General features: G+C 43.8%; 1 protein-coding gene across 1 annotated transcript in view; it reads left to right on the top strand.

The window, feature by feature from the left end:
* Window positions 1–12,129, top strand: part of srcin1a (SRC kinase signaling inhibitor 1a) — a 174,216-nt gene that overhangs the window by 104,271 nt on the left and 57,816 nt on the right. Inside the window, 2 exon segments of the mRNA XM_061905485.1 lie at window positions 4,792–4,812; window positions 6,189–6,349. Coding sequence (XP_061761469.1) covers window positions 4,792–4,812; window positions 6,189–6,349 — 182 coding nt within the window.

The following is a 12,129-nucleotide window of genomic DNA, read 5'->3' as shown; positions in this document are numbered from 1 at the left end:
GAGACAGAATTAAATTTGGCTCAGTGAGGAGAATCGCGCACACCTGTACCCTTGTACAGTGTCGCCACGCTCCGACGAAAGATTGTACGCCTCCTCTTTTATTTGGACTTTCCCTGATTACATGGCAACAGCTGTTTCTAAAGGGGCGGGGGTCATAAACAGCCATCGCCTTTGATTACAAAACAGTTCAAAGAAAAGGTTGGTTCAAAGAAAATGTCGTAAAAGAGTTAAAAGAAGAGCTCGTAAAACAGCTCAAAGAACAGGTGCCTGGAACTTGGGCAGGTCCTGCTTTCTCTCCGCTTTGTAGTTCTCGGGTCATGACGAAATCTTTCTGTGGATTACAATACATCAAAGAAACAGAACACCTTCATGTTGCTTCCCATCCTACACAGTGGAGTTTTGTCTTCTCGCCGGGAACTCATGGCAACACAACGTTTTGTGATAACTTAGATACTGTTATGCTGACAACTGATAACATGCTTCATATTGTCGTTCCTTCAAAATAGCCACCCTTTTGCTCTGATTACTGCTTTGCACACTCTTGGCATTCTCTCGATGAGCTTCAAGAGGTGGTCACCTGAAATGGTTTTTCACTTCACAGGTGTGCTTCAAGTTCATCAAGAGAATGCCATGAGTGGAGTTAGTTATGTACTTTACAAAAAATGTGAAAAAACTGATGTCAGGTTCAAACACTGATGACATCTATCGAACAAGACAAGAAGCAAGGAATCAAACAGAGACATAATTAAATTTGGCTCAGTGAGGAGAAACGCGCACACTTGTACCCCTGTACAATGTCGCCACGCTCCGACGAAAGATTGTACGCCTCCTCTTTTATTTGGACTTTCCCTGATTACATGGCAACAGCTGTTTCTAAAGGGGCGGGGGTCGTAAACAGCCATCGCCTTTGATTACAAAACAGTTCAAAGAAAAGGTTGGTTCAAAGAAAAGGTTGTAAAACAGTTCAAAGAACAGGTGCCTGGAACTTGGGCAGGTCCTGCATTCTCTCCGCTTTGTAGTTCTCGGGTCAAGACACAATCTTCATGTGGATTACAATACATCAAAGAAACAGAACACCTTCATGTTGCTTCCCATCCTACACAGTGGAGTTTTGCCTTCTCGCCGGGAACTCATGGCAACACAACGTTTTGTGATAACTTAGATACTGTTATTCTGACAACTGATAACATGCTTTATATTCTAGTTTCTTCAAAATAGCCACCCTTTTGCTCTGATTACTGCTTTGCACACTCTTGGCATTCTCTCGATGAGCTTCAAGAGGTGGTCACCTGAAATGTTTTTTCACTTCACAGGTGTGCTTCAAGTTCATCAAGAGAATGCCAAGAGTGGAGTTAGTTATGTACTTTACAAAAAAATTTGAAATAACTGATGTCAGGTTTTAACACTGATGAAATCTATCAAACAAGACAAGAAGCAAGGAATCAAACAGAGACAGAATTACATTTGGCTCAGTGAGGAGAAACGCGCACACCTGTACCCCTGTACCACGCTCCGACGAAAGATTGTACGCGTCCTCTTTTATTTAGACTTTCCCTGATTGTACGCCTCCTCTTTTATTTAGACTTTCCCTGATTACATGGCAACAGCTGTTTCTAAAGGGACGGGGGTCGTAAACAGCCATCGCCTTTGATTACAAAACAGTTCGAAGAAAAGGTCGGTTCAAAAAAGAGGTCGTAAAAATGTTAAAAGAAGAGGTCGTAAAACAGTTAAAAAAAAGAGGTGCCTGGAACTTGGACAGGTCCTGCTTTCTCTACGCTTTGTAGTTCTTGGGTCAAGACAAAATCATTCTGTGGATTACAATACATCAAAGAAACAGAACACCTTCATGTTGCTTCCCATCCTACATAGTGGAGTTTTGCCTTCTCGCCGGGAACTCATGGCAACACAACGTTTTGTGATAACTTTGATACAATTATTCTGACAACTGCAAACATGTTTTATCTTCTAGTTTCTTCAAAATAGCCACCCTTTTGCTCTGATTACTGCTTTGCACACTCTTGGCATTCTCTCGATGAGCTTCAAGAGGTGGTCACCTGAAATGGTTTTCACTTCCCAGGTGTGCTTCAAGCTCATCGAGAGAATGCCAAGGGTGTGCAAAGCAGTAATGAGAGCAAAAAGTGGCTATTTTGAAGAAACTAGATGAGGTGGCGACTTGTTCAGGGTGAACGCCGCCTTCCGCCCAATTGTAGCTGAGCTAGGCACCACGACCCCAAAGGGAATAAGCGGTAGAAAAATGGATGGATGGAAGGATGCATAAAATATAAAACATTTTTGAGTTATTTTATGTTATGTAGATAACTCCACATGTGTTCATTCATAGTTTTGATGCCTTCAGTGACAATCTACAATGTAAATAGTCATGAAAATAAAGAAAACGCATTGAATGAGGTTTTCTTGGCCTGTACTTTATATAAGAATAGTTGCCAGAGCTTCAGGCTGCATTTTTAAGACATGTAGTGAAGCCTACCCGTTTAACAAAACTGTCCCCCGCAAAGGATAGTCGAACCTCGGATTCAGGAGGAACAGTGTGGTTTTCGTCCTGGTCGTGGAACTGTGGACCAGCTCTATACTCTCGCCAGGGTTCTTGAGGGTGTATGGGAGTTTGCCCAACCAGTCTACATGTGCTTTGTGGACTTGGAGAAGGCATTCGACCGTGTCCCTCGGGAAGTCCTGTGGAAAGTGCTCAGAGAGTATGAGGCATCGGACTGTATGATCAGTGTCAGAGCTTGGTCTGCATTGGCGGCAGTAAGTCGAACACATTTCCAGTGAGGGTTGGACTCCGCCAAGGCTGCCCTTTGTCACCGATTCTGTTCATAACTTTTATGGACAGATTTTCTAGGCGCAGTCAGGGCGTTGAGGGGATCCGGTTTGGTGGCGCAGGATTAGGTCTCTGCTTTTTGGAGATGATGTGGTCCTGATGGCTTCATCTGGCCAGGATCTTCAGCTCTCACTGAATAGGTTCGCTGCCGAATGTGAAGCGACCACCAAGTCCGAGTCCATGGTTCTCTCCCGGAAAAGGGTGGAGTGCTATCTCCGGGTTGGGGAGGAGATCTTGCCCTAAGTGTAGGAGTTCAAGTACCTCCGAGTCTTGTTCATGAGTGAGGGAAGAGTGGATCGTGAGGTCGACAGGCGGATCGGTGCGCCGTCTTCAGTAATGGGGACGTTGTACCGATCCGTTGTGGTGAAAAAGGAGTTGAGCCGGAAGGAAAAGTTCTCAATTTACTGGTCAATCTATGTTCCCATCCTCACCTATGGTCATGAGCTTTGGGTCATGACCGAAAGGACAGGATCACGGGTACAAGCGGCCGAAATGAGTTTCCTCTGCCGGGTGGCGGGCTCTCCCTTAGAGATAGGGTGAGAAGCTCTGCCATCCGGGAGGAACTCAATGTAAAGCCGCTGCTCCTCCACATCGAGAGGAGCCAGATGAGGTGGTTCGGGCATCTGGTCAGGATGCCACCCGAACGCCTCCCGAGGGAGGTGTTTAGGTAACGTCCGACCGGTAGGAGGCCACGGGGAAGACCCAGGAGACGTTGGGAAGACTATGTCTCCCGGCTGGCCTGGGAACGCCTCGGGATCCCCCGGGAAGAGCTAGACAAAGTGGATGGGGAGAGGGAAGTCTGGGCTTCCCTGCACAGGCTGCTGCCCCCACGACCCGACCTCGGATAAGCAGAAGAACATGGATGGATGGATGGATGGATGGATGGATGGATGCCATCTCCAGGTTGGGGGGGAGATCTTGCCCCAAGTAGAGGAGTTCAAGTACCTCGGAGTCTTGTTCACGAGTGAGGGAAGAGTGGATCGTGAGATCGACAGGCGGATCGGTGCGGCGTCTTCAGTAATGCGGACGCTGTATCGATACATTGTGGTGAAGAAGGAGCTGAGCCGGAAGGCAAAGCTCTCAATTTACCCGTCGATCTACGTTCCCATCCTCACCTATGGTCCGAAAGGACAAGATCACGGGTACGAGCGGCCGAAATGAGTTTCCTCCGGGGCTCTCCCTTAGAGATAGGGTGAGAAGATCTGTCATCCGGGAGGAACTCAAAGTAAAGCCGCTGCTCCTCCACATCGAGAGGAGCCAGATGAGGTGGTTCGGGGATCTGGTCAGGATGCCACCCGAACGCCTCCCGAGCGAGGTGTTTAGGTAACGTCCGACCGGTAGGAAGACCCAGGACACGTTGGGAAGACTATGTCTCCCGGCTAGCCTGAGAACGCCTCGGGTTTCCCGGGAGGAGCTGGACGAAGTGGCTGGGGAGAGGGAAGTCTGGGCTTCTCTGCTTAGGCTGCTGCCCCTGCAACCCGACCACAGATAAGCGGAAGAAGATGGATGGATGGATGGTTCGGTGAACAAAGATGCACATGATATTCAAGGATTATATATTGGATATATGCACATGTCATAAATATGTAGAGGGGCTCATTAAAGAAAAAACAAAGATAATTAAAAATGATAAAAAACTTGCCAGATTTCATTTCATAAACCTTTTAATTTGTTTTCAAGATGTATAGCAAAGCCTGCTTTTTGATGCTCGCCGGGTTCATTTAGCCAGCTTTGGTTCTGAGGCGGCGGCGTGTCTGCGAGCACGCAAGGAGATAATAGACTTTCCAGGATCTAGGGACCGGCTGTACATCACTCTTCCAAAAACATCATTAAAAAAAGTCACATTTGCATAATAGGGGACCTTTAAGGTTATTTCTAATAAAGCTTTACTTTCATCATCATCGTTATTATTCTTATTCTTATCTGGGTAACTGGCTCTTTCTATATTCCAGCAGGACGGCTAAAGAAGAAAGGTAGTTTGCATTTCATTTCTCCTTTGCCCCTCTGACCTACTGTATGGGTGTCTTCCTGTACCTGGGGGTGCGGGCCACCCCCTTTCCTTCGTCCTTTCCTCTGTTTCTACCTTTGGTTATTTCGGTGACGCTCACAGTGCCGTCATAGACAGGACACTGTGCGGAGGCCTTTATATGTATATACCGTATTTTTCGGACTATAAGTCGCAGTTTTTTTTCAGAGTTTGCGACATATCCTCCGGAGCGACTTATGTGTGAAATTATTAACACATTACCGTAAAATATCAAATTATATTATTCATCTCATTTGCGGAAGAGACGCAAAAAATGTCAGCAATCGTCACACACACGTCAACCAATAAGAATTCAGCGGCGGAGGGTCATGGCAGAAGTGCATTGTGGGTCATGGTGTCAGGCTTGTCCCTGACAGTTTGGTTTTTCCTCTGGCCGCTGAAGAATTTATTTATTCTTTATTTATTTATTTATTTTTATATACCCCATTAAAATTTTTACTGCATGCCATTGGTAAGCGCAGGGGTGAGAAGAGGTTTTAAAATTATTAGCGCCTGCTTACTTCTACCGCATGCCTTGAATAAGCGCAGGGGTGAGAAGAGGTTTTAAATTAATTAGCTCCCCGCCGGCCATTCAAGGAATTACGGTATGTTTTTTTCCTTCTTTATTATGGGCGGCATAGCTCGGTTGGTAAAGTGGCCGTGCCAGCAACTTGGGGGTTGCAGGTTCGATTCCCGCTTGTGCCATCCTAGTCACTGCCGTTGTGTCCTTGGGCAAGACACTTTACCCACCTGCTCCCAGTGCCACCCACACTGGTTTAAATGTAACTTAGATATTGGGTTTCACTATGTAAAGCGCTTTGAGTCACTTGAGAAGCGCGCTATATAAATATATAATTCACTATTATGCATTTTCGGCCGGTGCGACATATACTCCGGAGCGATTTATAATCCGAAAAATACGGTATATATGTGAGTGTGTGTGTGTGTGTGGCTCGGGAGTGATGTATCTCCTCCCGAAGCGGCGTGTTAAGATAAGAGCATGGTCACCCCCCTGTGTGTCACTACCGGGCCGACTAATTGCACCTCCGAATGGTTTACTAATAGCATGAGCTCACATATCTCCGGTGGGCCATTCTGGTTTTGTAGATATACGCTTTCACACGCTGTGCACACTGTGTACACGTGTGTGTGTGTATTTATATATATATATTTATATATGTGTGTGTGTGTTTAATTGTTTAGCGTGCGACCCGCGTGGGCCGACTGCTGCCCACTGAATCAAGCCGTCTGTTTCCGCGACGACCTCACCATGAACCCTCCGCCACCCCCCTCCCCCCCTTCCCCTCCCGCTCTGATTGGCAGCTCACACTCCGTCGGCGCCGCTGGCCCTGATGCCGCCGCCGCCGTCCAACTCCACGCCGCTGAACAACGTCAGCCGCCTGCAGATGCAGCTCCACCTGCACGGCCTGCAGCAGAACGCCAACGACCTGCGCAAGCAGCTCAGCCAGCTGCGTAAGACCCAGGTACGTACACCTGTTACTTATTTATTGACATGAACGCTTCTGTGTTATCATACCCTCCAAGCCACTTGGGGGCAGCACTCTGCTATTGGGAGCCTCCCTTTAAAAAGTTAAAGTACCAATGATTGTCACACACACACTTTAAATGTGGCGAAATTATTCTCTGCATTTGACCCATCACCCTTGATCACTCCCTGGGAGGTGAGGGGAGCAATGAGCAGCAGCGGTGGCCGCGCCCGGGAATCATTTTTGCTGATTTTACCCCCAATTCCATATACGCTGAGTGCCAAGCAGGGAGGTAATGGGTCAGACAGACCACCTTAAAAAAGGGAAGGGAATTTTAAATTTTTTTTACTGAATAAGACACCCAGAATGTACACAAAAATAAAGAATAATAACAAAACGGGTAATATTAAAAAAAAATGGATAGATGTTGATAGTCCAACTCATACTGACTGGTATACTCAAGCTATGGAGATGATATCAGGAGAAAAAACTGCATTTAGTATAGATAATAAAGAGTATTTTTTAAGTATTAAATTAACCTAAATTGTAAGGACTGTTTGGCATCGTGGTGCCGGGTTCGATTCCCTCGAGGATGCGTTGACGTGAACACAACAAAGGTAAGATCTTAAAATATTTATTTAACAAAAAGAGAGCTCGGAACAGAAATACTGGAGTTAATAAAAAGGCAAACCAAAAACGCTAGTATGAAAACTAGGAAATACAAACAGAAAACTAGACTTGGCATGAAAGCAGAAAAATGTAAAAACAAAAACAATTAGCATGTGAGCTAAGAAAAGGCAGGTGGCTTAGCATATGAGCTAGCGAGAATAAACGTAGAAAAGTAGCAGTCGTCACCTGTTGCATGAGAGTAACATTATTATGGACCCAGACTGAACAAGGAAAAGAGGAAGGCTTATATAGGGAGAAATCAAGTAGAACCAGGTGTGTGTAGAAAACGAGGAGCTGGTGAAATCAATGTGTAACCATGGTAACGGACTAAACAGGAAGTAAGTGGGTCCGAAAGAGAATGAAACAAAGATGGAAAAATAAACATGTGAAGATCCGAGTCACGGATCGCAACACAAAATATGACTTATTATATCTTTGTGTAAATTATTGGACACAGTGTAGGCGGTATAGCTCGGTTGGTAGAGTGGCCGTGCCAGCAACGTGGGGGTTGCAGGTTCGATTCCCACTTCCGCCATCCTAGTCACTGCCGTTGTGTCCTTGAGCAAGACACTTTACCCACCTGCTCCCAGTGACACCCAAACTGGTTTAAATGTAACTTAGCTATTGGGTTTCACTATGTAAAGCGCTGTGAGTCACTAGAGAAAAGCGCTATATAAATATAATTCACTGCACTTCACTTCATCAAGCTTATGAGATGCGATGCATTGTTAATTTTTTTTAAATTATTTTTTGTATTAACGTTTTTAATGATAATATCAATGAGGGATTTTGAAATTGTTACTAATATTGATAATAATTTTTGTTTCACTACTTTTAGATTGTACTGTGTCATGTTTGTGTGTCCTCATTTGTTCTGTTTATTGCTATTCTGAATGTTGCTGGGTCGGGTTTGGTTTTGGAATTTGATTGCATTATTATGTATTGTTTTGTTGGATTGATTGATAAATTAATTTAAAAAAATAAAATAAAAAAAGAATGTGGGATTTACAATATTAACTATGAAGGATAAAACACTGAATATTGACAACATAAGAACGTCACACCCCCTCTCGATCGACATATTTTAAAGTTAAAGTACCAATGATTGTCTCACGCACACACTAGGTGGCGCGAAATGTGTCAGTCTTGTCCTTTGCTGAGCCCTACAAAGTGTTTATACTGCAAGTAATGTACTTTTTACACGGTAACTGTTTGACTTAATCAAGCGTCTTAGTTGTAGTTTTGATTGACCAATTTGGAATTTATGAAATGTTCTATAAAATCGCCTATGCTAACCTGTAGCACATATATGGCAAATCCAATGTAATTTAGCATCGAGCTAGCGGATTTTGTTTTTAATGCATTTATTTTGTTGAAATGTCACAGAGAAGGTACTTAGTGCTTTGTGTAAGTACTATTGTGATACTTTATTTCTGTGTGTCCAGTGTTGTGAAGCAAACATTCTTAAAAGGACCTTAACTGGAGTCTTTTTTGTTAAAGTTAAAATACCAATGATTGTCACACACACACCAGGTATGGCGAAACTATCCTCTGCATTTGACCCATCCCCTTGATCAGCCCCTGAGAGTTGAGGGGAGCAGTGAGCAGCAGCGGTGGCCGCGCCCGGGAATGATTTTTGGCGATTTATCCCCCAATTCCATATATGCTGAGTGCCAAGCAGGGAGGTAATGGGTCCCATTTTTATAGTCTTTGGTATGACTCGGCCGGGGTTTGAACTCACAATCTCAGGACGGACACTCTAACCACTAGGCCACTGAGCAGGTGTAGAAGGGAACAGTCCTCCCAATTTATTTTAGTCTAAAGCGGTTTAAATAATGACTGCAATTAAAGATGGACAATGTATTCTAGAGATCTCCGATAATATCGGACTGCCGATATTATCGGCCGATAAATGCTTTAAAATGTAATATAGGAAATTATGAATGTATGACTTTTTAAAACACCGCTGTGCGGAGTGGTACACGGACGTAGAGAGAAGTACAGAGCGCCAACAAACCTTAAAAGCACTGCCTTTGGGTGTTGGCCCAATCACATGATATATACGACTTTTCACACCCACAAGTCAATGCAATGCATACTTGGTCAACAGCCTTACAGGTCACACTGAGGGTGGCCGTATAAACAACTTTAACACTGTTACAAATATGTGCCACACTGTGAACCCACACCAAACAAGAATGACAAACACATTTCGGGAGAACATCCGCACCGTAACACAACATGAACACAAAAGAAGAAATTCCCAGAATCCCTTGCAGCACTAACTCTTCCGAGACGCTACAATATACACCCCCGCCACCCCCAATCCCCCACCTTAAACTCCTCATGCTCTCTCAGGGAGAGCATGTCCCAAATTCCTAGCTGGTGTTTTGAGGCATGTTTAAAAAATATTATGAACTTTGTGACTTCAATAATAAATATGGCAGTGCCATGTTGGCATTCTTTTTCCATAACTTGAGTTGATTCAGTTTGGAAAACCTTGTTACATTGTTTAATGCATCCAGCGGGGCATCACAACAAAATTAGGCATAATAATGTGTTCATTCCACGACTGTATATATCGGCATCGGTTGATATCAGAATCGGTAATTAAGAGTTGGAAAATATCGGAATATCAGCTATCGGCAAAAAAGCCATTATCGGACATCTGTAACAGCCACCCTTTGCTCTGATTACCGATTTGCACACTCTAGGCATCCTCTCGATGAGCTTCAAGAGGTTTTGAGACTGTTGGAAAACCGTTTCAGGTGACTACCTCTTGAAGCTCATCGAGAGAATGCCAGGGGTGTGCAAAGCAGTAATCAGAGCAAAGGGTGGCTGTTTTGAAGAAACTAGAATATAAAACATTTTTTCAGTTATTTCCCCTTTTTTTGTTGTGCGTTCATTCATAGTTTTGATGCCTTCAGTGACAATCAACAATGTAAATAGTCATGAAAATAAAGAAAGCACATTGAATCAGAAGGTGTGTCCAAACTTTTAGCCTGTACTCTATAGTCTGGAAAATGTATTTTGAAAACACTAAAGGGGGACACACCTAGTTCTCACTATAAAAACGCAGTACTAAAGGCCTACTGAAATGAGATTGTATTATTTAAACGGGGATAGCAGGTCCATTCTATGTGTCATACTTGATCATTTTGCGATATTGCCATATTTTTGCTGAAAGGATTTAGTAGAGTTCGCAACTTTTGGTCGCTAATAAAAAAGCCTTGCCTGTACCAGAAGTAGCAGACGATGTGCGCGTGACGTCACGGGTTGTAGAGCTCCTCACATCCTCACACTGTTTACAATCATGGGCACCAGCAGCTAGAGTGATTCGGACTGAGAAAGCGACAATTTCCCCATTAATTTGAGCGAGGATGAAAGATGCGTGGATGAGGATAGTGAGAGTGAAGGATTTGAAGAAAAAGAAAAAAAAAGACTAGGGCAGTGGGCGCGATTTAGATGTTATTAGACACATTTACTAGGATAATTCTGGAAAATCCCTTATCTGCTTATTGTGTTACTAGTTTTTAGTGAGATTATATAGTCATACCTGAAAGTCGGAGGGGTGTGGTGACCGCCAGTGTCTCTCAGGGAAGCCAAGAAAGTCACAGCTGCAGGAGGAACGACACAAGCTCCGCTCACGTTTACGGTAAGAGCCGACTTATTACCACATTTTTCTCACCGAAACCTGCTGGTTGACTTGTGGCAGAAAAACATGTTCGCTTGACCGCTCTGTTCTATATTAAAGCTTCACAACAAACAAAGAAACACCGGCTGTGTTTGTGTTGCTAAAAGCAGCTGCAATACACCGCTTTCCACCAACAGCATTCTTCTTTATAGTCTCCATTATTAATTGAACAAATTTGCCAAAGATTCAGCAACACAGACTTCCAAAATACTGTGTAATTATGCGATGAAAACAGACTACTTTTAGCCGTGATCGGTGCTGGGAGAACATGTCCGCTACAACAGGTGACGTCAGGCACAGCGTCATCATTCCGCGACGTTTTCAACAGGATACCTCGCGGGAAATTTTAAATTGCAATTTAGTAAACTAAAAAGGCTGTATTGACATGTGTTGCAATGTTAATATTTCATCATTGATGTATAAACTATCAGACTGCGTGGTGGGTAGTAGTGGGTTTCAGTAGGCCTTTAAACGTCCCCTATTATTCCAAAGTGAATTTTTTATCAACACCAAACATGAGAAAAATCTATCATCTCCCCCACTTGTTTACCATACTTTTAAAAGCCTACTGAAATGAGATTTTCTTATTCAAACGGGGATAGCAGGTCCATTCTATGTGTCATACTTGATCATTTTGCGATATTGCCATATTTTTGCTGAAAGGATTTAGTAGAGAACATCGACGATAAAGTTCGCAACTTTCGGTGCTAAGAGAAAAGCCCTGCCTGTACCGGAAGTCACAGACGATGTCGTCACAAGTGTGGAGGATCCTCATATATTCACTTTGATTTTAATGGGAGCCTCCAACAAAAACAGCGATTCGGGCCGAAAAAACGACAATTTCCCCATTAATTTGAGCGAGGATGAAAGATTTGTGTTTGAGGATATTGATAGCGACGGACTAGAAAAAAAAAACGTGATTGCATTGGGACGGATTCCGATGTTTTTAGACACATTTACTTGGATAATTCTGGAAAATCCCTTATCTGCTTATTGTGTTGCTAGTGTTTTAGTGAGTTTAACAGTACCTGATAGTCGTAGGGGTGTGTTGACGCCAATGTCTCAGGGGAGTCGACGGCAGCTATGGACGGCACAAGCTCAGCTTTTGTCCGGTAAGAAGCGACTTTTTAACCACAATTATCTCACCGAAACCTGCTGGTTGACATTCCGTCGTGATTCATGTTCGCTTGACGGCGCTCTGATCCATAGTAAAGTTTCACCTCCAGGAATTTTAAACAAGGAATCACCGTGTGTTTGTGTGGCTAAAGGCTAAAGCTTCCCAACTCCATCTTTCTACTTTGACTTCTCCAATATTAATTGAACAAATTGCAAAAGATTCAGCAACACCGATGTCCAAAATACTGTGTAATTATGCGGTTAAAGCAGACGACTTTTAGCTGTGTGTGTGTGCAGC

The sequence above is a fragment of the Nerophis ophidion genome, linkage group LG07, assembly GCF_033978795.1.
Source record: "Nerophis ophidion isolate RoL-2023_Sa linkage group LG07, RoL_Noph_v1.0, whole genome shotgun sequence".
Lineage (NCBI taxonomy): Eukaryota > Metazoa > Chordata > Actinopteri > Syngnathiformes > Syngnathidae > Nerophis > Nerophis ophidion.
The sequence above is the reverse complement of the archived record's forward strand: the minus strand, read 5'-3'. Positions and strand labels throughout refer to the sequence as shown.